At 42.5% G+C, this 25,935-nt stretch overlaps 1 protein-coding gene and 1 long non-coding RNA gene across 3 annotated transcripts; one reads left to right on the top strand and one right to left on the bottom strand.

Moving 5' to 3' along the window:
• Positions 1 to 1,745: 1,745 nt before the first annotated feature.
• On the bottom strand, positions 1,746 to 13,015 carry LOC105354655 (uncharacterized). Of its 2 annotated transcripts, none has more exons than XR_002290757.1 (2): positions 12,688 to 13,015; positions 1,746 to 2,082 (listed from the first exon to the last, which is right to left on the bottom strand). It is a non-coding gene; the product is annotated as an uncharacterized LOC105354655 (long non-coding RNA). The 2 variants fall into 2 exon arrangements; XR_002290756.3 differs by having other exon boundaries at positions 1,746 to 2,079; positions 12,688 to 12,987.
• A 189-nt stretch (positions 13,016 to 13,204) lies between these two features.
• hoxb9a (homeobox B9a) lies at positions 13,205 to 25,935 on the top strand. Its single transcript, XM_004071881.5, has 2 exons — positions 13,205 to 14,188; positions 23,859 to 25,935. The coding sequence occupies exons 1-2, from the start codon at positions 13,576 to 13,578 to the stop codon at positions 24,092 to 24,094; spliced, it is 849 nt and encodes a 282-aa protein (XP_004071929.1). The 5' UTR covers positions 13,205 to 13,575; the 3' UTR covers positions 24,095 to 25,935.

The raw sequence follows: 25,935 nt of genomic DNA, 5'->3' as shown, positions 1-25,935 counted from the left end.
AGGGTGAGCCTGCCGTCCAATCCAAAGGAGTTTTCAGATGAGGAGCCGTACCAGACAACAGTGACACCTGCTGGCAGGAGTTTTCCTGAGAAATAATATTCCATAGGGAAACCAGGGGGCTCCTGCCGGAAGCCCACAGAAAACCAATTCAGTGTTGCATCCTCAAAATCATCAGATGGCTGGGTTTATATATTTTTAGTTTAACTCAGTTTTACTCTTATTTGTTTGTCTGATGGCGTTGACGTGCTGCAGTGAGGACCTTTTTTAAATCAAGATCTTCTATTTTGTTTTTTGGCTCACAGATTATTTTTTTAAGTTCGGTAAATTTTTTCCTGAACGTATATTGATCCTTTTTACTTGCCATACAGCTGCACAGCAATCCCAGCCCTGCAACCTTCATGTTTCGGTTTGTAAATCAGAGTTTCATCAGTGCGCGTGACATCTGCACAGATCATGTTAAACCAGTGCTGCTGTTCTTTTCCTCTCAGTCAGAAAAAAAGTTTAGAACAGGAAAGATGAAGCTGGTGTGCCAACTTCAACAACAGGCAACACAGCAGATGTTCAAAAAAATCTGAAAATTATGCATGTGCACGAGGATGGCCACTGCACTAAATGCACTACAGAAAACCATAAACGAAACACAACTTGTTGGAGATCTTTTATAAAAACTGTAGCAGCACTAAAAAATAAAACCAATTTGTTATTTTTTTATTGAAAATGAACCATATTGGCAGTGTTAGGGGTAACAGATTACAAAGTAACGAATTACTAAGGACTTTTGCTCAGAACCGGAGGAACTACATAAATTACAATTTAAATTTCGTTAATTAATTACAATTATTGCACTATAGAAGCCGTTGCTACTTTGCTTTTGTAGATTTTGACATTTTCTTTTGGTTAAATGAAACAAAACGGAGGTTAATTTAAAAAAAAAACAGTTACTGGCACGTATGCGCATGCATGTATGCGCAGGGTTTGGGGATGGGTCAAAGCACCGACACGCCCTCAGTGCTGCAGTCACATCGCTTTCCAAACTGGCTCAAAGATGAGCAGAAAAGAGATGCTGCAAGGAGTCTTCTCATCCCCAAGGAGCAGCGAGCGAGCAGCGGACGAGCAGCGGGCGAGCAGCGGGCGAGCAGCGGGCGAGCAGCGGGCGAGCAGAGACCCACCCAGAGTGCTGATGCGTCAGTTGAGAGTCAAACAACTGTAAAGTTGTCTCTTTGGTGTGAAACACGTGAGTCGACTCCCCCCGGGAGCCTTTCTTTTCTATGATATTTCACCCTTTCTTACCTTTTTTCTCCCTCAGCTGCAGGTGACTGCGTCTCTGCTTAACGCGCTCCACAAAGGGGGGTGGGGTATCGGTGGACTCGCAGCAGTGCACAACAGGCAGGTGTAGAGAGAGAAACAGGTTCAACTTACTGTACTGAAAAACCAAAGTCAGAGAAAATGAACACGAGGCATAAAACAGTTCTTTGTGCTTTCAAGAGAGTGGCTTCATTTCAGCTTTGATAGATATGGATCCAGGCGTAAGGTTCATCTCACTTTGACCACGCGTGTTGTAACTTATTTTTGTATCATTGTTCACACTGTTGTCTGAATTCTAATAAAACCAGATTATGTCTTGAACCAGGTTCAAACTTTGCACGAGGTCATTACTTTAAAAATAAAGTTTGTGTTAACTGTTTTTCCCTCGAGAATTTGTAGATGAGAGAAAGAAAAGTAAGTTAATGACTCTTTCAAATAGGTACTGAGTAAAGTAGTTTAATTGTTAATTTGATACAGTAAGTAAAGTATTCTATTACTCTTTAGAAGTAATTTACCCCACACTGCATAATGGCAGCAAAACTGTGTCTGCTGCGCCTCTTTTTCGGGGTCAGGGCGTGCGCTCATTGCGGGGTGCACGTGCACGTAAAGGCAAGTGAGCGCGCTTGGAGATGGCTCCGAGCCACGCTTCAAAGACTGCATGATGCAACAGCGCCGACTAGCGAGAATCAGGAGTGCAGCCCCGCAGGAGTCCCGGAGGAGGAGGAGGACTGGCACATGCAGAAGCAGGACTCGGCTGGACTGCAGGGACATCATCTGCTGAAGAAAACCACAGTGTTAGTCTGCTGGCTAAAAAGAGCAACTCCTCCACCTTTTTATCAAACATGAAGCTCAGTTCGTGCACACGACCCAGCTTATCAAAGCTTAGTCACACAGTACAGTTATGATCAAAATTTGAGAGCCAGTTTAAACGGACGGGGGAAATTCTCCAGATGGAATGGAACAATTTCAATGCTATGAAATGATATTTTTATTATCTTCATGTTACATATTTGGATATTTTACTTTCACTCTCTTGAAATTCTTCCGACAACTTCAACATGTCCGTGTAGTTAAGAACAAATGCAGAAGTTCTTATTGGAGATAACAATGACTGAGCCAGCTCGTCTTCATCTGGAACGACTGTACCTTGTCTGGAGTAAGCCAGCAGTTCTCATCGAGATGGATCTGGCTGTGAGTTCATCATTTAACAAATGTGAATATTGAATCCTGTATTCCAGCCCTGACAGTTTTAGGAGTATTTACTGAAATGCATGAGGTCACAGAAAGTCACACCCATGAGCTCATAGCTACAGAAATAACAGGGAGATCAGGAATCTGGTTTGATCCACACAGATTAAGTAAGGGGGTGGAACACATCTGCAGCTACGTCCAACGCACTCACCTGTGAAACACCCGGCACATTGAGTGAGTTTAAAATATATGTTATCATCAGCGTGGCGCTCAAAATGTGGCGAAGGGGATAGCAGGAAGCCAGATGAAAGGAATGTGGACAATTGTGAACAATGCCGATGCTGACTCAGCAAAGTGTGAGAGACGTTCTGGCTATAAGCAGAAAGATTGTTAGCCACTTGAAATTTTCTCAGATGGTGTGTCTCTGCCTAGAATTTCTCTAAGATCTATTTAGAACATCAATAAGACGGTTCCAGCAAGACATGGTGGAATTGTACAGATCGTATGGGGGTGTTGAGCTTCTTGTTCTTGCCTCCTTCACTGAGATAAAACAAAAAATAAAGAGCTACAAAGATCTGCTTGCTTAAAGAATATTTGCCCTGAATGCAGTTTGTTGAAGTCCTGAAGAGAAGATGTTTGCCTCGTGTTGATCTGAGGATATTTTATTTGTTGATTTTTCAGTATTAATCCCTAAGAGCGTCTGGCTAAAAGACTGCCACTTGAAAAACAAAGTTTTTGTTGAGTGAGCACAGGGGATCAGTGGTTGGCACTCTCACCTCACAATTGGAAAGCCCAGTTTCTTCCTGTCTGTTTTTTTTTTTTTACTGTGTCCACTTTGCATTTCTCCTCATGCATGTGTGATTTTTCACTGGCTTCAACCCGCAGTCCAAAAACATGCTTTATAGGTTCATTCTTTAAATGGAACCTGTGTGACCCTGCAACAGACTGGTGACCTGTGCAGGATGTAACCTGCCTTTGCCCAACAGTTGCAGGGATAGGCTCCAGCAACTCTGGGACACTGAAAGAGATTTAGCAGATTCTGAAGACGGACCTACGTTTTAGTTTAATTTTGGCATTTGTTTCAGTGTTGTTTCAGTAAAAACACAAGAAAAAACATTTTCAGTTTGATGCAAAGAATTTTTGCAAATAAAATTTTTCTATACTTTTTTTGCCTCTAACCCAAAGTATGTAATAATTAAAAAAAAAATAAAAAATTTTGCTTCACTGGATTTAGCCATTTTTGTGAGCATCAGCTGTGCAGCACAGCCTCGTTGTCTTTGTTGGAGCTTATTGTTGTGCTCCTTGCCTGTAAATTTATGATAGTTTTTATGATTTGTAACATAGTAATGATTTATATTGAATTCTTTGAGAATTGCATTTACCTGCTTGCAAATAAGTCACATGACTTTATCCAGCCAATGAGGTACATCAAAGTAAACATCTCTCCACTTAGCTTGAAATCGCCTTTTCTCCTCAACAACACAATGTTTTTTCCTCAAAGGAACCTGCTCTGGTTCTCTCCGAATCCCCCTCTGATTCAATTTCTACTGCGTCACTGTCCTTCCGTTCGCAGAGGCAGTGACACAGAAAATGTTGTCTGCCCTCTCGTGGGGACATTAACACACTGTACCGTTAACACCCAAGTTTAATTACCCTTTTATCCTGTAGATGTCGCCAGAAACCATGAAACAATATTTTTCCAAGCAATCTACAGCTGGTTTAATAACCATCAATTGGGATTTATTGAGGGTCAGAAAAAATCTCCCAGCAGGCCACCATTGGCCCCCGGGCCGCACTTTGAGAACCCCTGGTTTACACGAATGTGTAAATGTCCGCCCCAGACTTTCCACATCCCAGGTTCTGTGGTTTTGAGGCCTTTACTCGGTTCTGCTCTTGTTTTTTTTTTTTTTTTTTTTTTTATCAGAGCTTGCAAATGACACTGCCTGTATTCTGAGGTAGAAGTGACCCACAGAGCTTCAGAGCACTGGTGCGATCAGAAACACATGGCTGAACTTCCTCTGCTGCAGCCAGCTGCTGTCCATTTGTTTGGGAAGAGGAGAAACAGCAGAAAAAAGAGGAAAGCTGCCTGGGACACAGCAGGACAATCGAGCTTAGGTGGCAGAATCTGACAGGTATGTACTGTGCCTGAAACAAACTGGAAGAAAAAAAAAAGAGAGTCGAGGAAATGTGAGATAGTGTTGATAAAGTAGGGATGGTTGAAGCTGCTGTGCAGCAGGTTTGCTGGCACCATATTCAGGCAGCAGCATTTCTGCAGCGCCACATTGTCTCCAGCTTTATCTCCTTCAAGCCTCTCTGTTTGTCTGCATGAATTGGTCCTTTTTCCTCTCCGTCCTCCACAGCTCTGCTTTTTACCACAGGGCTATTATTGATCAGTCAGTTTATACTTGCTCGGAGGAAGTGGAGGAAGTGGTTGTACAAATGCTGCGTAATACTGCTTAGAGGTTTTATGGCAGCCAAATTGCCCCTTATTACCTACTGGTGACCAACAAAAGACATTCCACAGGAAAGAACTCTGTCTCCAGGAAAGTTAGTCTACCTTTGTTGACCTACCATTTGTTGTATTTGTTGTATGCCCCTTAAAAAGCATGTGGCACCAAAGCTAGGATGTGGTTTTCCTTTTGAATTTCTCACTCATCCATCCAGTCAACTAAACCATTTCCACACAGATTCCAACTTGAACACTTGTATTTACTGATAAATAACAGCTGACCGGGGATCTGGCTTTGTTCAGACTTGTGGGATTTCCCAAACAGTTTTCTTTGGATTGAGTCAAAGTTATTCTGTCAAACTGAACCAAACTGGAAGGATTTGACCTCCTCTGGTTAGTTAGACCTCTGCATTCAGCCACTTGCTCCAGAAATCTTTAAACTCTCAGGCACGACTACAAACATTTAGTGCACTAGTGTAACATTTAGCTAACAAATAGAGCCAACAGTTGTCCTGTCTCATTTTTGACATTTTATGCCGATTTCCGTTGCTCCACCAAAAAAGTGCGAACTTTTCAGAAACTGTTGGAACTTTGGTCGTCATGCTTTCCTAACGCGCTGCCATTGAATGCCAGGTTGAATTAGCTTAAAGTTAAACGATTGAACCGATTGAACTTTGACCAATCAAGGACTTGGATCTGGTAGTGACGTATTGATGGCATCCTTTTTATTCACGGAAGTGCCAGACGATCGGAATAGAGCTGTGAAAGGAAAAGGCTGGAGCAAGAATCACCAGATTAGCACCGCTTCGACATTTCACACTCGGCCTCTTCCAACTGTAGGTGGCAGACATGCATCTCTAGTAAACAGTAGAAAAAGAAGAAGAAGCCCCTCCCTGCTTGTACAGTGTGAACACTTTACTCGTGTTCAAAAATGTGCCTTTACAGTCTCAACAGTTACTTGAGAGAGATAGTTAAAGCTACAAAAAACATAACAAAAAGGGAAAAACAAGGACTTTGAGACTTAAACCCTGAAATCTTTGGTGTTTTCTCTGTTTTTTTATCAATTAGTTTCACTTAAATAAATAGCCTCTCGCCGCTCAGTTTGAATCAGACTGTGGGTTTGATACCAGTTTAACATCCAATTGTGTTCATCTGCTTCTTCATGAAGATAAAACACTGAACTCTGCAGCTGTTTCACACAATCCCCATTGAAAGAATGGAAACGCCTCTGATGGAGGCTTTGAGTTTAGAAAACTGGACTTCTTATTTCAAACAGAGTGCAATGAGTTTGCATCTCTTCAGCAAATCATTTCAAAGCATTTGATAAACATTATTCACAGACAAGGTGACCAGAGCTCATCTGCAACTGGGCTGCCAGGCTAAATTGAGATTTTCAGCACTTAAACACCAGGACATGATTTCAGCAAATAGCTTAACAATCTGCTGTTGATATGTTAAAAAAGTGCCATTTTCTTTTGGTTTTTACACTTTTCTTTGCCAGACTTCACAGTTTTGGCCGTTGTTTTCCTTTTTTCATATTTCTCTGGATTTAACTGTATTTTTCTTGATTTCAGAACATCTGGATTTTTTTTTTAGTTCTCCGTTTATTTGTCCCATATGTAAATTTGAAGCTATTGCCGGGGCATCAGGATGCCCCCTCCCACATCACAAAGGTGTCACAGAGAAGATGCAGCCTCAGAAATTTCCACAGCGGATATGCAGCTGCATTCCAGAAGAAATACAAGTTTTTTTTTCATTAAGCTTGTTTCAATGAAGTAATTCGCCTGAGTATATGAACTGTTGAATATGATCCCAGTTTATGACGTTTTTTTATTGTTTTTTTTTTTTATCAAGAATGTTATTAAAATCAACACTCTGCCATGTGCATAGCATCAATTTTCATATCAGTGGAAAGATTGTGTTACTTTAAAATTGAGCCATTTCTAATCATGACATTTATTTGTGCCATATTTCCAGTTTAAAAGACAAAGTCTCAAAGGGATGGATAATGGCCAACATCGATGACATCCCATTCTTCTTTTCCCTTCTTTATTTATTGTTTACTCCCTTTAGGGGGCGCCATTTCTGCCTCTATCTAACCCCATCCTATCCTCCTCATTCACACCATCCACCCTCATGTCCTCCTCTTCTGCATCCATGAACCTCGTCTTTGGTCTTCCTCGAGACCTCATTCGTGGGATCTTCAACCTCAGCATCATCGCTGTTCCTCCTCTCAACGTGTCTAAACCCTCTGCTGCCTCCAGCTCTGCCTCCTGTCTCTGCATCAGAGTCTCTGTCTCTAAAAGTATTTTCTGCCCCTCCATCTGAACATCTCCACACCATCTCAATCTGACATCTCAGTCCTCCACCTCAGTGCCTTCATCTCTTCATCTTTGCTGCTTCCTCCTCCACAGCAGCCACCAAGAAGTCAAGAAGCACCAGAAGTTGTCTGCTGGGTTTTGCGGCAATCAGTGATTGGGCTGAAGGCATTTAATCAAGAAATTTTCAAATCTACCATTTTTGCAGACGACACAACATGGTGTTGTGTTTCATGAAGAAGAAAGTTTTCATTTAAAAAATGCTGGATCGATGGAAATAAGTGGTTCTTTGATTTCAAGAGAAGTAAATGAATGTTGTCGAGGGTTTGCTCCGATCGATTGTGTCGTTCTTAACGCCGACACCAACCCCGACCTAAATTGTTGTCGGATGGGACGGAGTAAAGTGTTAGTTCTGTTGTGTCCACCCTCCTGCCAATCACCATGCAAGTTTAAAAATGCTTCATTTGAAACTGGTGATTAAAAAAGATTTACTGATTTATTTTGGTCCAAAGAACAAATACTGTGCCAAAGCAGAAGAAAAGATAGACCAATATTTGAAATCATGTAATAACTTAACTACATGCAATATCCCCCAATCAGCTTGCAGTTTCAGACTCATCCCCTTGTCTGACCATCCCATTGTAGAACCTTTTCTTCTTTCTTAAATCGTTTGTAAAAACAAGCTAAAAAAAGTTTAGGCTCCTTTGATTGCACCTCCGGAAATAATTAGAAACAAAGTGACCTGCAGGCAGATGTGTAGATCAGGTGTGTCCTCTGATCAGCATCACAGCTGATTAGTGTAATGGTAGTAAGAGTTTCTGTGTTTTTTGGTGTCACGGTGTGTCCTGCAGGGATGGACTTCAGGAAGAGAAGCAGAGCTTCTGAGGAGATTTAACAGAAAATCACAAGTTGAAGGTAAAGTCTGTGAGGCGCTTGAGGTTTCTGTGTCGACAGCTGCAGAGCGCTGAGATCCTCGCTGTCGACAACCTCCCTGAACAAGGGCGCAAAAAAGGAAAACTGCAGACAAACTGGAGACAGGCAAACCAAAGAGTCCAGAATGACCTTCAAAGACATTAAAGGTCAGCACACATGCAGAGAAAAGAGTATGAGACGTCGTCTTCTACTGTCTACATCCTCAGGAGCTGCTGCTGCGGCCACATCACATCTGCTCAGACTGTCTTCAGTAAGACCTAAAACTGACAGATCTGTGTGGAATCCCTTCAAGCTCCTCCATTAATATAAACGATCTTGAACTAAACTCGAGTTACTTTTAGCAGTTTTAGCTGAATTTGCGTCTGCTTTCATTTCACCATTTGAAGAGCTTTTTCTATGGTGACACTTTTGGACATGTTGAATCTTATGTTTTTTTATTTATCATGTCACTATGTAATTTATTATTATTCTGTCACTTCAGTAAGTGCTTGAAATAGTAATTGTTTGTATAAAAAATATGAACTTCTCATTGCCAGTGTTAAGGGGAGGAAGAAAAACAGACGAGCAAACGGACTGTTTCTGCATGGATGATAGTTTGGATGCAGGAGGGGCTAAAGGAGCAGGAGTCCTGTTCCAACTGTTTGGTGGAAGTTGTTCTTTTTTTTCCCAAGTTTTTTTCTTGTTTTCCATCCGGAAGCTGAGCTTGCAAGCAGGAGAGGAAAAATATAGAACAGGAAATATATTTTTACTTTTCAAGAGATTTATATCATTGAAATGCTGACTTAAACACAAATCATTTCGATTTTAAATAAAGTGCATTGCAGTTGTTTTTATTGTATACATTAAAACAAATATGTATCCATAACATATCAATCAGCATAATAATTAGAATTTTTTACGAACTGTTTTACGTTTCATTTCTAATTTATTTGACATGTTTCACTTCATTTTCATTTAAACTGCCTGAAATAACAGCTCTTATCTGTAAATACTCTTATTTACAATGTTGTTATATTTTCAAATAGAACAAATTTTTTCTTATAAACGAGTAAGGAACATTTTCATTTTATCTTCTCAAACAAAAAAATGGTGAGATAAAATAAAAATGTTAATTTTTTTACTGGGCCTGCATCATTAGTTAGTAATTATTTGTTTCAACATTTTTGTTTTTGTTACAAAAATAACCTTTCCTGCTATTGGGACACGCAACATCATCACTACATCTTGTCTGAAAAAAACAAACTAAGTTGGATTGTGCTAAACAGCTGTGCCAAAGACGCCAAATCTTTGGCAAATCTGCGGCCAAAACTTCCACAAATGTCAGCAAATAAATAGAAGCGAAAATTCTGCTTTGATAGAAAGAAAATGTCACTTTTCTGCAAAAATGCTGGTTTTCCAGGACCGTTTTCAGAAGAGAACATGTTGAAACCGGGAATAAACAGGAGGCCTCTCTGCATGCTGCTGTGGATTTCCCATGAGCCTCAGCGTTCTCTCTGAGCCTTTTGATTGGTAAAGTGACAACATGCAAGTTCCACAGGAAGGTCCCAGACTGTTAGGGGGCGCTGTTCGACTCATTATGAGTGAGAACAAATGAACAAATAAACAGATCTGTTACTGTATTTCAAAATAAAATTGTAATTTTAAAACATAGGCCTAGTTTGGAATGTTACTTTTTTGTGATATTTAAATATTTTGCTCAATAAATGAGTTTATATTGGCGGGACATAAGTTCCTTAAAAACTGCATTTTTCCCCGAACACTATTAAATGGTTGTTTTGCTCCAAACATCTTTTTGAGTGATCTCTTCATATTATAATAAAAACAAACCTCTAAAATATGTGATGGAAAATTGAGTTCAAGGGAAAAAAGCTGAATATGTTTATCAGCAGATGTTTGCAGCTGCATGCGCTCGCGCGTTTTGGACTCGGGAGCGCATCTCTGATCAGAGTGAGTGGATTTTTTTAAAGGCATTTTCTTTGCTCAGAATTGTGTGTGGGTACGAGTATTTATAGAAAATTGTATACAATTTCTTCACATTGAAATGTTTTTTTTCTGAACTTCATATAAAAAATAAAACAAACGTAAAGTAAATAAAGAAACCAGAAATCAAGCGCCATTTCTGGTTTCTTTATTTAATTTGCGTTTGTTTTATTTGAGAAAAACTTTCGTCCTTTTTCTGACTTTGTTTAATGTTTAGTTTAGCTTTTGCACAGTGAATTAACTGTAGTTACATTCTAAATGCGTGAGTTTGGTTTGTGTTCTGAAAAACAGTTGAATTCGATGTCGGAGGAGTTTAGAGAAGCTTCAGCCTTTTGCTCATCAGTTTACATTGAATTTGGTTTTGTTCCTAAATATTTATAACCAAACAAACAGTCATTCATCTGTTTTAATTCCTTCGAATTTTATTACATAGGATTTTCGCGCCTGCAGACATGTAAATATGTTTATGCCAGCCATTAAAGATTTCAGTTTTTTCCTAAACTATTTTACGGCATCAGTTTTTCTTAGAACCTGTATGTCGTGTTTTGGCAATGAAATATTTTCAGAACTGCATCTGTCCGATGGACGAAGAGGGTTTGAATATAAAAACAAAAACAAAACAAAAAAGCCCGTCATCTGCAAGGCCTGCTTTCCAAAACGCGCCTCAAATGAGCGACCAGGCGGCTTTTTATTTTTTATTTTCACGTGACTTATGGTCACTGTATTTTTATTAGAGCTCCTGTTGCTGCTGAATGGGGACAAAAGCGGGGTTGGGAGCAGATGATGCTAAAACAGAAACCCGCAAATGAATCAGTTCTGACGCAACGGTTCCAGCGCACAAACACACAAACTCCGAGGAAAGACGCAACGCGCATCATCTGGCACACTACTGGTTAGGAAAAGATTCACAGGCTTGTTTTATCCTTTTTTGAACAGTTTTGAAGGAAAACATTCGAATATTTCAGGCGCAAAACGATTTAACAAACACAGTAACTAGTGCAAACGTTCAGTTTGTCTGATCTGAGCAGCATTTTTCAGATTTTCATCTTTTCTTATAAAAGCTTTGCAATGAAGGTTTTTTTTTTTCTTTTCTTTTTTTTAGCTTAGCTGCCACCTTGCAGGCTGGATGGAAAACATTCCACAGAAAGGGAGAGCTGCGCCTTTCGCCTGACATCAAAATGATGCTGCTGCAGGAGAAGAAGGAGCAGCAGCCTTCAGCCTCAGCAGCCATGCGGCCTCGGCTCTAGCCTCCTCTGGATCTTTTATGACAGTTCAAACTAAATGAAATTAAACGGAATTCAACTAAAACAACACTGTAACAAATGAATGATATATATATATATATATATATATATATATATATATATATACATTGTATATATATATTCTGACAAATGTTTTATTTTCAAGATCACAGAAAAAAGCAGAAATGGTAATGCGCTCCTATTGAGATGAAGCAAGCAAGCAACAAAAAAATACAGTATTTCTTTGTGAATCTCTCCAGAAGTAAACAGATGTGAAAGGTTCTTGTCACGGCAACGGGAAAACCCGAGGAGCTGTGTTTTTGCTTCATTCCTTTCCCAATAATATCCTTTGGACAAAAAGAGCAGAACTTCTGCATACAAATAAAAAAACAACAACAAACCAAAGACAGGGAATAGATCCATGTAACAAATAAAGGTGTTTTGCAGTTGAAATGTCCATGGCTTTTTTTATCTACACCGCATTGCTAAAGCACGTCTCCAGTCTTTTTCAGGCCAGATCTTCTTTGGAATCCTCTGAGGCGAAGATTGGAAAATAAAAGTGGTTTGCAAAAGCATTTCCAAACGTTCCTAATTAACGCGCTCTCTGGTTAGCAGCGAACCCAGCAGGGCGGAGGCCCCGAAAAATTAAAATTCCCCGAGCTTTGCGGTCTGAGGAGCGACTGGGAAACATCCGAGGCATCGGGCAAGTCCCAAAGAACAATATGCACGCCCGCGATTCTATTCTATTCTATTCTATTCTATTCTATTCTATTCTATTCTATTCTATTCTATTCTATTCTATTCTAGGGTATAATATATGATATAATATATAATATTTGTTTTTTTAATGCACTGAGGACATTGGATTGCTATTTGTGAGTTTGTTTTTGATTTGAAAGCGGGTTTTTTTTTCTTTTTTTCTGAAAGAAAGTGTCTCGTGCTTTGGCTCCATGGTCCTGGTCCTGAAAGAACCGTCAGTTTGGATCTTGGTTCGCTGCTGCCTCTTGACTGAATGCCATCTGAATGCCTTTCTTTCTCTTTTTCATCCCTGAATCCAGTTTTTTTTTTACCAGCAGATCTGAAAGCTTCGCTTCATCTTTCCCTGATCCTCGTAAATAACACCGTTAGCCCCCATGAGCAATCTAGTTCATATTTACACGTCGTAAATAACTGTAGCTGCATATGCAACGTGCAGACCGGATTTATGGCCTCCAAAGAGTCCAAAAGCGCATGTCTGTCATAATTACAAACAAACAGAGAGACTTACAGCCGCGGTGACGTCAGACTCCGGGCGCCTCCGGTACATGATGCTTTTCGGGTCCACATTAAGAGTGTAAACCTATAGTTTGATCGGGATCCAGCGCGGAGGAGCAGAGCGCTGATCCTGCGTTCCTCCAGCGGCCGGAAAGAGAGGCAGCCGCTGCTCCGTCCGCACCACCATGAGTCATATATAAGGCCTATAAAACTCAAGCAGCCGCCCCTGTGTGGGATTTTATTGTGGTATTAAATGGACCCCCAAAAAGTGGATGAAGTCGAAGAAAGGGGCTGAGGGCGCGCGGGAGCCGCGTTAAGTTAATGGCGCTCGTTAACAGAAGATGATTGTTAATCCGCCTGTTAAAGTAAGCGGCTGAGAAACTTCCCAAAAAAGAAAAGTAAAACATGAGCAAGCACTTCAGGAGTCACCGCGCGCACTCTGCAGATAGACTGTTGGAGCTGCAGATCAGAAGCAGCAGAACCGCTCTGCGGCCATGAGCGTTTCCCGCGTTTGTTGCAGGTGGACTGTAGTCTGAAGAACTTCTTAGGGCTTTATTCAGGTAAACAAGAACCTCCTCAACATTCAGGTTCACACACACGTGGGTGCAGGGGATGGGGGTGGGGTCAGACTCAAAGGCAACGTGAATGAGTTTGCGTGAAATGGACAAATCCGCGCGGCTGCAAACTGGAACATTTTGTTTGTGGTCACAGAGTCTTTGGGGAGGAGGGGGGTGACGAGGGGGGTGAGAGCGTTAGAGAGTGAGAGAGTGAGAGAGCGAGAGTCAGAGAGGGGGGAAGGCAGCAAAGCAGAAGAAAAGAAGAAAAGAGTGACGTAAATCTCATAATGTCCCTCTTCTTCTGCTTTAACAAACTCGCGGCTGCACGCGGATAATGTCCGAGAATGTCCATTTCTGGGACCCTCAGCAACTATTACGTGGACTCCATCATCAGTCACGACAGTGATGAACTCTCCGGTCCGGCCCGCTTCTCCGCCGTCCAGTACTCCTCTCCAAACTCTTCAGTGGCCGCGGGCGTCAGGCAGCCCGTGGCCGCTGCACATGCGGAGCATCCTCATTCTGACTCGTACCCGTCCTGCAGCTTCCAGCCCAAACCCCCGGTCTTCTCACCGTCGTGGAGCCCGTTCAGCCCGCACCACGGCGCCGGCGCTCTTCCCGCCGTCTACCACCCGTACCTCCCGGCGCAGCATGTTCCCGCGGCGGACACGCGCTATCTCCGCTCATGGCTGGACGCCGCTCCTCGCGACCCGGACTCTGTTTCGGGCCAGAGCCAAACCGGGCAGGTGAAGCTGGAGCCCCAGCTGGGACACCAAGGCGGGGACATCCCGCTCAAAGTGAGCGTGCAGCACCCGCACGAGACCACCACGTACATCCTGGACCCCGTGTCCACGGCGGCGCGCGAACTGAGCCTCCACCCGGCGGCCGTCCCGGGCCGGGGGTTCGAGGAGAGTAAGGAGGGATGTGAAGGCAGCGAGGACAAAGACGGCCCGGATCAAAGTAAGTTATCAAGGTGGGAAAAACGCGTGGGAGCGCGAGCGCGCGGATGGAGATTGTAAACGCGTTTAATGCAGCCATAAAACAGGAACAAAGGAGAGCTGAGCGCAGCAGCCGCGGCTCACGCGCTCACGAGCTCACGTTAAAGCGAGTTTGTGGTGATTTTTCTGTGTCTGAAAGCGAAGAAGTACATTACAGAAAAAGGCCATTTTATGCCTTCATATTATGGGATGTTGCTGTTGCACTGACTTAGGACGGAGTGGGATGTGCGTCTCCAGATGACTGATTTCTTTGGCGAGAGTCCAGCAGAGAGTTCGATATTTATATTTAACGGGACAATTATCAACCAAAAGCTGGTGAAACATGGAGACCCGAGCTGCGCGTGCGGGTTCCGATGGAAAGCTGACATAGTAAGGTGCATGCGTGAGTTCTGAACCGGTCTTCAGTTTGTCTTTATTCTCTGTGGGGTTCGAACGCAGAAGTGGCATTTTTGGAGGAGAGAACGGTGCAGCAGAGGCTGCTCTCCGAGGGAGCTCGGGTCCCCTGACTCATTAACCTCCCGCGTGAACCTGCAGGCCCCGCGCTGCCTCGACACGCAAACCTGAGTGCGGGACTCTAAGCGATCACAGAGTCTCTGTATCGACACCCGAACCATGTAACTGTTGTGCTGCACGCTGCTTCTTTATCTCGCTCATGCTTTCTTCTGCAGTTTATTTTGGCATTTGATTTTTTTGTCCCTGTGGGCGCGCGCGTTTTCCTCGCAGCATTAAACACGAGTCTCCTTCTGAGCTTCTAAAAACTGCAAGCAGTTGATAAACAAAAATCCGAGCTCAGCCTGATGCAGGCGTGCGCGTGAGTCCTGTCTGGGAAACATGGGAGACGCTCTGAATTAAAAAAATCTTTCTTGATAAATAATCAGCTTTCTGTTTTTCAACCCTGCTTGATTGATGATATAACTTTTTAGGAATTGAATAAAGAAAATTATTATTTTATCACTATATTTTTAAAACTAGTCCGGTGTTATTATCTCGAAGCACACTCGTATTCAAAACATTAGTGATTTATTTAAAAAATAGGTTGTGTATATAAATAATTTTAATTTTAAAAGTGATTCTAAAAAATGTGTTCACATCTTTCAGAATAATTTCCTAATTTGCGCATGCGTCACCGCTTCAGTTTCTCGCTGCTTTTTTTCTTTAACTCTGCTGCTTCTTCCCGCTTTTCCTTCTGCTCAATCTGGCAAAAACAAACTCTTTCCAAAGTGCAACTCGGGCTGTTTCTAATCTCCAGCAGACGGCCATTTTGTGCCAAACAGATGCCGAATGCAACAGACGCCCGTGCAGGTCTGATCAGAAATCCTGTAGCTCACGCAGCTGAGGGCTGTGGCGCTTTAAAGTTTTTTTTTTCTTTTCATTTCACTCTCCTAAAACCGCTTTAGGGCGAACATATTACAGACCTGCTGATTGAATGCAGCAGAAATCAATAGAACAGTTTGAAGTCATTTATTAAATCTTGTAAGAGTCCAGACAAACCAGTGCCCTTTTATGCTTTTTTATGTGATCTTAACTCAAAACAACACTCAAAATTAACATTAAAAACATAATGTCCACAGGAGAAAACAAAAACCCAGACAAACACACCATAAAGGCAATAAAATATTATAAATATCTATTTCCATCAGTCAAAGTCCGTCTGGCTGTGATGTGTTTGTGATTTCCTCCCTCATGACTGCAATAGCAGCTCATCCTTTAGCAGCAATGCTGAAGAAATAAATCTAGAAAGTTCATAACTAAAACTGTATGAATGAGCTGTGAGACAGAATGGAAGAAGATCTCAACACCTCTCTCTGCTCCATCTCGTGTTGAGATGCTTTGCTCCTGCTGGAGCTCAGGACACCTCGGGCCTTGAGCTGTAGGAACATTGTGTCCTTTGGTTCTCCACCGATGGCAGCAATTTGAGACGCAGTCGGAGAATGCAGCAAACATAATTCTGGAGTGTCAGTTTATCAACAGGCGGTCGGGTCCTGCCAGGGGGTCAGTGTGGGAAAAAGAATCACAAACGCTGTGTTCGGGGCTCGCTCTCTGAAGCCGTTTTCCTCTACGTTCCCTTTTTGATGTTCGCTTCTCCCCGTTTTAGGCATCAGATCTGCTCGGATGAGAGGAAGGCTTATGGTTGAAACCTAAAGCTACAACAATGAGGATCAGATGCACAGAGAGTCAATTCATCCCATTAATCTGGCCATCAGTGGAGTCTGTAATCACACAGCATCTTTAAAAGTGCTGCTGCTACACGGCTTTATGAGACAATGACATCAGGGTACTTTATAAAAGAGACTGAACAAACTTCCACGGCACTTAAGGAAGTCATTTATTATCATCTTCTGAAATACTCTACATGTGCTGCTCCACGGTTTGCATAAACTGGATTTGTGCTCATCTTTGAGAAAAGATTTTCTCATTATGTTTGGGAAGACTTTATGGCTGTTTCTGCCTGTGACAAAACTTTATATTTTGTTTTCTAGGAGAGTTTGAAATGAAAATGCTTCATTGTGCCTTCTGGACACTTTAACTCAGTTAAGAATGAGATTTTCCGCCTTTTCTAAATTCCTGTGAGAGTCGTGAGTCTTGACTGCATGAACATTAAGTCCCGTAAAGATGTTTTGAAATTCCTCCCAGCGTTCAGATGTTTTACTTCTAGCTGGATTTTGGGGAAGTCTGACAGGAAATACTGTGGTGCCTGTTTCCAGGCAGGGAGGAGTTCCTGACAAAAACCCTCATGTTTTCCTCCACAAAGCTGTAAATTTTACCAAGCAAAGGTTACTGGATTTTAACAGTGAGAGAAGTCGGTCACGGTCCTTTTGAATACAGCTCCCATTCACTTTTTAGGAAAACAGAAATAATATACGGTGCCGGGGTGATGTATGTTAAGAGCAGGACAGATCCAAGTGGAATCCCCCCACCCTATTCATAAAAAATGTCTGCCGTGTGTCAGCATCCCTGCAGCCTTACCTCTCCCAACGTCACGTGGAGCAGAGCCACCATCCAGATACAGATTCCTCTTTGTGTCAGAGGTGCTGGGCGCTCATCCAGAACAAACCACAAGATTACACTTCAGTCTTTGTGCTGCTGGCAGGTAAAGTGAAAAACTTATTACCCCCAAGTTTATTAAGTTCCAATGCTGGATGAACAAGCCCATTAATTGGCTTGTTGCTGTTGGTGGATGGAAGAAATGGGCTGGAAGGGTTTGGCGAGATAAGGGTATTGGTAGGGGGCGGGGGCAGATGAAATACGGCAGGGAAATGTAATAACCCTGCCTTTGAGATATACGAGAGGTCAATTTCTGGAACTATTAGGGTGAAATTGTGAAGGGAGGGAGAGTGGGAAAGAGGAGAGACGTACTATTGGTTTTTGCTACTTTGGTGGCTGTTTCCATGCATTCATCAAACCGGACACACAAATCCCATCAGAGGCAGAGAGTCCAGCATCAGGAAGGTGAGGAGCAGAGGGAACGACTGTGTCGTGCACGTTCAAAGCTATCGCTGCATGGAGAAGACACAGCCCTTTCTGTCTTTCTGTTAGCATCTGTTCTTCTTTCCTAACCTGCAGACAGAAGACGGCGTATGCTCACAAGTTGCCCCCCCTATTTGTCATTTAGGGGCGACAGCCGTGATCGTGCCATCGCTCCAAGGGTAATGGATGGTTCTCTGAGCTATTATACATGCAGGGAATGCAAAGCACCCTCTTTACAGCATCTCAAACGAACCGTGCCCCCTCCCACCCCCACCACAAATGCAAATATCCTTATCCTAGAGATTATACTTAGCTCTGAAATGCAATCGATCCTCTACTCTCTAGCTGTGTTGGACATGCCGGCCGCCTTGGAGGAAATTGATTCCACAGGGTGTTAAGGACGTATTTATGGATGACGGCTGCTATCTAAAGCCCAGGTGGAGAGAAATTAAAGGAAGGATCCACAGGAACAGAAAATGACGGATGTCCTGTACATCACCGACTAACTACTATGATGTCTTAGACCTGAGCCAAATTCAAACCTTATGCATCCATATCCCACCCATTTAACACACTCAAGATCAAGCGCTGCTCGATTAATACTTCTCTGTATCTCGCCCCCAGCTTCAAACCTGACGAATAAATTATTTTCTCAATTTGGAAATAAATAGCTCCATTAATGAGACAATGATCATAAAAACTTGGGTAATAAATTGAAATACTGAGTCAAGCTGCAGGTTTTTCCAACAAGATAGCGGAGTTACTAACTTCAGTCTTGCAGGTCTTTTTGAGGAATTAATAATTTCTTTGGAGAAAGGATGAACAGTTGGTATCAAAATCCATAAAACATTGTTTGTTAGGTTGGATTTTACACTGACAGGTTGGCATGAAGGCACAAGCAAATTCAGGTCATACCAAAGCAAACTTCACATTTGATGTCAGGTGGAAAATGTTTGGCTTACTGTTAATTTTTTTATCTGAAATGAGCTCAAAGCGGGACGGAAATCAAAAAGAAAGAAGCAAAGTGGCCCGTCTGGCTACAGTCCTCTGACTATATAGATAAATGAGTGCCTGCGGATTCTCACTACGACTTTCGTGATACAATACTACTAACCCTATAAAAACTCAATGTAAGCGTGGGTAAATGTGCTTTTCAAGTTTCCGCATTCAAAATCCTCTTGTTCCTGCGTGGCTACATGTTTTTTCGTCCGTGTTTTTTAGCTCTACATAGAAAACACGCGGCCATTGAACACGTATTGAAAGTGAAACCAGTTTAACTTTGATCTATCAGGGACTAGGATTTGGTAGTGGACATGTGGGCATCATGGAGGAAAAATGAACAGTTTGTACCCGGCTGGACTTCTATGACACCAAGTCTTTCACTGGAATAGAGCTGAGAGGAAAAGCCTGGAGCAAGATTTGCACCGCTTCGACATTTGACACCAACCAACTGTAGATTCATGCGCTAGCATCGGGTAGGAACAGGAGAACACCAAATGTGAAAAAAAACCTGCGTTCAGTGCGTTCTTGAACACACATCACGCATCTTGAACGCAGATCTCAGTTCCATCATAGCCTGATGTAAACATGCAGATGCCACTGTGATGATGGCCTTTTTCTGTTCACTGGGATGGGATCGTCCTCTCTCAGTGCACAGACATTCTCTGCACTGATGACTTAAAAGTGGCTGTTAGTATGAGTGATGCATGTCAGACGTGACTCAAAGGCAGCAACTCATAACCACAGTTTGTATCAGCCAGTCATCCACACGAGTCATAAACACTGAAGCAAACATGCAATGTCCTCAGCCTGTGCTCTAGAACACATTTTACCAATCACTGCTCTGATTATGAAGCTCAGGCGGGGGCTGTGGGAGGTGAGCTGGGGGGTTCAGCCACTCTGTGTCAGGATTTCAGAGTTTGTCAAGCTGACTCATTCCTAGAAAATGAACGAAACCACAACAGTTGTGCTGATTCTACAACTCTGTGATGACTGCAAGCAGAGCCACAACCCAGCTTCATTTAGTTTGACATCATTAAGGCGAACATGTGGAAGTATAATTATTAGTCTTCATATTTCCTCAATTCTGCTAATGATCTTGGGTTCAAAACCTTTTATTAAAGTTCTAAGAACAAAGCCACACTGAGACGTGAGTTTTAGTTGGTGTCCCATCAGGGGGGTTTGTTCTGTGGTATTTATGATTCTGGTTTAGTTAAAAGACACAAAAACAATAATGATTTGCTAAGACTTCCGAGAGATCCAGTTTGTATAGAACATTGTGTGGCTTTCCATCTGGATCAATAGAAGTTGTACCCTTACCTTCAGGTACAGATGTGGATGAAATGCAAAAAACAGCTAAAGTTGACGCCTTAGGGCTCTGTTCTAGAGAAAGGATGATGCCATTGTCCTTAAATCACCCCCCTGACCCCCCTATTCAGTCTTGAGACCCACGCCTGCATGTGAACCGTTTTTAGGGAGCCACGGTGAACCACTGCTCCGTCTGTGAAGGACCCATCTGACTCTTTGCAGGTTTATACCACAGATTTCTTTTCTTTTCAAGATTTCAGAATTATGAGGTTGCATCTAAAAACCCACTGTAGAGTTTGCTCAAAGGCTGTTGCAGGGCCAGTTTAAATTTAGATGGCACAATCGACCATGAATTGGCTTCAACATTGCAGCCTGCATGTCTACACACGGTAGGTGTGTGTGCTGTGTTTTCATGTGGCCCGGATCTTTATTACAAAAACTACTCTGGTTTAGAAAAAAGGGATAATAGAAAGATTGAACAATCCTGAAATGCTTTTGATATGGCAGATCCCCTCCAGTCAGCAGGAGGAATTTAAACCCTTCTTGCGTGAATTTATTAAAAACGATGTAAAAAAAAATTCTTCCGTTTTTTTTCCAGTTCACTGTGATGCTGAGTTGTGAGTTTTGTTGCAAAATAACAACATACAGCATAAAGGGGTTAATCTAGAAGTGAAAAAACAAAGAGGTTTGAAGGCCGTGTCACACAGCCACTACGTACATATTGCACAAAATTGCTCATGCGTGAATATATGTGGAAAACGTTGTTGTTCTTTATGTGAAATTTTCACAGATGTATTAGCAATGAACCACCTTAAAACTACGGAAGAAGGACGAATAAACCACGCAAAAAAAAAAACGTAAAGCAACGTAGAACATGAACAATGCGTGATTATTGTGCCGTTTACATGCAATTCATTAGTGATTCATGTGTCCATTACGGAAGTTAAACATGACATCTGCGCCGTATACGTGATATAAAAGTTACACATCGGTGGTACATGCGTGAAAGGTTCGTTAGACATACATTTGTTTTATGCATCTTGCAAAAACTATGCACAATTCGATAGGATTTACGTAATAATTGCGTATAAACTATGTAAAATATGCGTAAACTGCATAATCTTCAACCAACCAAAAATTTCGAAAAGCTTAAAACTGAATATGCGTAAAGACCGGTTGGTCGAAACCTCGATGGACATCTGCGCACATCGACCAATGACGAACGCAAGAAACACTTCTGAATGATGTATGACATCCATGAATCATGAAAGACCGACATGTCATACGTGGAAAATGAACAGAGTGTACTTAGTGAATGTGTGACATGGCTTTAGGTAAAGGCAAAAGTCAGGTGAACCAGGGAGGGCCTGACAAGGCAAAGCAGGTGATCCCAAAAGGGAAACAATATGAAGAGAATACTCAAAATAAAACTGGATGAAAAATTTTAGTGTCTTTTGAGCACTGAGAGCAAAATAAACTGAAAGTAATTATTAAGCAGAAAAACAACACACCTAAACTCACAAATGAGAAAACAGTCGTACAAAAGCCTCTTCTTGTTTTGTTTAAGCAATAAAATCCTTAATGGGTCATAGATAAAGCTCCAGGGCGAAAGTAACACTGCAACTGAGAGCTGAATAACAAATGTCTCCCATCAGAATAGTGCTTCTTCTTTAGTTAGTTCTTCCTTTGTGCCACGTGTGGAAGGCCTCACTGCTCTGAAGAAGAGAAGAGGAAACCAAACCAGGCCTGCATATCCCAAAAAAGAAAACCCTGCTAATTACATTGGTCTGACAGCCATAAAAACAGCTGTGGTAGGAAAGGAGCTAGAGGTGGCTGCCTGAAAAACAAGGGAGGCAACACAAGAGGAAAGAAGAAAAAGCTGCTTCCTCTAAATGGAAATGCCAAACTGAAGAGGCTCTTCTTATCTAAAAGCTGTGACTTTTCATTTTGAATCCAAGCTACCACAATGAAAGAGTGATTTCTATCTGTGTTTTTTCTCCAAGCATTCATCTTCTGAAGTGTGTAAACCTCAGACAGCTTTGGCCCGAGTGTTGCTGAGACAAATCAGACAAACAGGAAAAATCCTGCAGCTTTTTTTTTATTTTCAGCGTTTGGGTTTCCTTGATGTTTACAGTAAAAAAAATCATCTGAAAATCTGCACAGATCAAACAAAGAGAAAGCTGCTCTGCAGCTGTATTCAAAGGATTACATTACATTTTACAGAGCGAAGTGCCTGACTGTTGCACTGTGTTTATTGAAACATAATGTTCTGATATGTTAATGTCTTCAGAGCTTTAGAAAAGACGATCACAAGCCAAGCAGTGACAGCAGGAAAAATAATCATAAAAACATTATTAGACCTGTAAAACACTTTCCCATCACATGTGTGTGTGAATGCATGCATGTGTGCGTGCTTTCAGTAATCTAGGGAAATAAACTGCCGCAATGATTTTTCAGTCTGACAAAACATGACTTATCTAGAGACAGGATTATCACATCTCCTGTCCGCGTTGTTATTGTCCCTTTGCTTTATCACAGTAATCACTGACATGAAAACTTCTTCACAATAAAAGCTGAAGTTTGACGGAAAATGGAATGAATGCTCATGTGCTTAGACTCTGACTTTGTGGATGAGCAGGGAAATGAAGTCTGGCAGTGACCACAGATGCTGGACCCCATAGACACATAAAATCCTTGACTGCCCTGGTTTGCTCACAAATCTTGAACTCGCTGTAAAGCTGTGGTCCTGAAATCTGTGACTCCTCGGCCTGAGTCTTGTACTTTTAACACATTTGGGTCGATTTTTCATCAAATTATGGAGATGAGTCGTGCAGAACCTGAAGGGAGCATCACTTGTAAAAAGAATTTAGTCTTACTTGAACAAAGCAAAACTTAAACTAAGACCCAACAAAACTCAGCCGTGACAGCAAAAGCGATGAAGACTAAAGAGGAAGTGCCAACGACTAACACAAAACTAGCTAGTTTGTAACAAGTGGGACGAAGAGGAGGTAGAAGCCGAAATAAACAAACAATATGACATGAACTTCCAAGAACCAAAAGGCTGAAAAACTTTTACCCTGGGGCGGCATGGTGGTGCAGTGGTTAACGCTCTGCCTCACAGTGAGAAGGCCCTCGTTTGAATCCTGGCTGAGACCTTTGTGGAGTTTGCATGTTCTCCCCCTCTGCATGCATGGATTTTCATAGGTGCTTCATTAATTATTTGGTTACTCAAAAGTGTCCTTAGATGTGACAGACTGACTGACTGACTGGTGTACCCCACCTTTGCCCAACTGTACCCAGCACAGGCATCGTGACCAAAGAAGGGATACAACTGAAACAGAAAGGGGATGGATAGACTTTTTCCCCCTAATGCTTCAGAGACTACAGGGGAGACAACCTGAATGTGCCAGAGCAAACAAACAAACACGAAAAAGAATGTTTTTTCCCCCACCAATATTATATTGATTATATAAAAAACTTTGTGTGTTTTTGTGTATCTGGGTAACTCAAATGACCAAGTTTTTAAAAAGTAAAATACTTTGTAATTAATGAAAGTCTTTGTTTCAGGTTTTTTCCTTGAAATCATCTAAAAACAAACATTTGAATTGAGAAAAAGGTTTTATTTACTTCTAAATGATTCAAATTCTGGTTGCAATAAAAAATAACTTTAATGTCTTTTTTTAAATCTGAAACTGAATGTGCAATAGATGGAATTGTCCTTAAAAGATTACTTGTTTTGCGCGTGAGTTTTGCTTATCACTGACATGATAAAATGTCTTCAGAGGTGCAAAAACTAAACCATAATCCTCTGAACTCTCAGATTATTGGTTAAAAGACTGTTTTGGTTTCTTCCACAGATGACCCTTCAGCCAACTGGCTGCACGCGCGCTCCTCCAGGAAGAAGCGATGCCCTTACACGAAGTACCAAACCCTGGAGCTGGAGAAGGAGTTCCTGTTCAACATGTACCTCACGCGTGACCGGCGGCACGAGGTGGCGCGTGCGCTCAACCTGACGGAGCGCCAAGTGAAGATTTGGTTTCAGAACCGAAGGATGAAAATGAAGAAGCAGAGCAAGGACCAGTCCAAGGAGTAGAGGCACTGTCGTGTAGCACGCGCACACAAGCACACCCCAGACGCACACGCACGCTCATACCACGCAGATGATCAACCTGAAGCGCGTGTTTGCAAGCACAAAAAAACAAAGACAGATAACGCACTGCAGTTTGTTGGTGACGTCACGAGAGCTTCAGCCATCCGGGTCGAACAGCAAGTGCGCTTTAAGGTTCACAGACCGCACCTGCAGGAGCAGCGCGCGCACACACCCAGAGTGCGCCACGTGGACTTAAGAGGCCAGGAGACGAACTTCCGGAGGCGCGCTCTCCTGTTCCGTCATCAATCCATTAACAGCGATTTGAAACTCAAGCAAATGTGATGTTCACTGACAGGTTTGGAGAATGGGACTTTCGAAATCTCAGACTGGAGTAGAATCTCCACGGAGGGACTTTCTCTCCTCCCGCGGACTTGGAGTGAAAAGAAGATTTACGCACAGTTCGGGTTGTTTGATGTCTGGGTGCATCGCGAAGTGGAGGGAAAGGAGAAAGAAACAGCATTTCCTTTTCTTTTCTTATTGAAGCACTTCCTTTATTGGTTATTTATTGGTTCAGTTTTGTCAGCGATTGCGCGAGCAGGTGCTGAAACCAGAATTTCAAAGGCCATCAATATAGAAGAAGGAGGCAAGGGGGGCCTGCTCAGAGGAGGGGAGTGATCCCTATTTTATTCTCCTCCACTGCAGTCGTTTGACTCTCTGTTGTCACCGTTTGATTAGAAAGCGGCCAGCCGCCGTTTGTTTCTCCGAGTGTCGGCTTGAGTAATGAGGCGCGGAGGTGAGGGACCGGCGGGAGGATCAACCACCTCAGCAGGCGCGAATCCGATCAGGATCGATCATGTCGGGGATTTCGTGGCCGTGGGTCGTCTCACGCGCTGCAGAGACTGCGATGCTGCTCTAAAATGGTTGTTTTGCCCGCGCTTCAGCAGCTCTCTGACTCCATACGACTGCATCCACGCATCTGACAGGCGTTTAATGCCCCGCATCCCTCCGTGGATTCTAACCCGAAAGATGTTGTGAGGCCAAAACAGCAGATCTTCTTCTGAGAGACCCAACACCTCATCTTCATCACATTACAGAAAATCTATTATTATACATTCTGCGTGTCTGTTTTTCATACACGAGGTAATACCTGCTATGCAAAGCGGCTTTCTTTCATTTCAGGAAGTGCACGTGCACTTTTTCAAAACCCCCTTTTGTTATAGTAAACATCAACCAGCGGCGCCAATGATGTGTTCATGTAAAATATGAGATCTGAAGGACTGGGGGGGGGGGGGGGGGGGGGGGGGCTCAAACCAAACCCTGTCAGCCGTGCACGCGCACAGGACCTGCGCTCACACCGTGGTTCTTCCGTTTCTCACAGGACAGCTGCGCGTTCTCGCCCATGAGGAACATGTTTACAGTTTGCGCATGCCCGAAGCACGCGATGTTTTGATGCTTATTTCTAGGAGCCGATGGGAGAATTTCTGCTTTCTGAAGAGAATATTGGAAAATATGAGAAAGAACTTTCTCGATATGAAGTATTTCTAATTTATTGTACATAAAGCGAGTTTGTCTTTCTGATCGGAATGAGTTGAAAATGTTGGATTTTTTTCTAGTGTGTCGACATTTTATCTGACTCCTTTATGAGTTCTTTCGCTCTTTGAAGCCGTTTTCCGTGTCGTTGTTGTCTGAATGTTCATTTGTGTGACAGGAAGAGCGTCTCTGCGGGCAGCAGCTCCAAACCCGTCCAGTCTGCCCCCCAGACCTTCCTGCGTGTCCTATGTGTTTGTCTCTTGTAACTTTGTGCTGCTGATGCTGGACTCTTATTAAAATGAGACTTTACAGAA

The sequence above is a fragment of the Oryzias latipes genome, chromosome 8 (assembly GCF_053564925.1).
Source record: "Oryzias latipes strain Hd-rR chromosome 8, Olatipes_Hd-rR_3.1".
In the NCBI taxonomy this organism is placed as follows: Eukaryota; Metazoa; Chordata; class Actinopteri; order Beloniformes; family Adrianichthyidae; genus Oryzias; species Oryzias latipes.
This window is presented reverse-complemented; position numbering and strand designations above follow the sequence as displayed.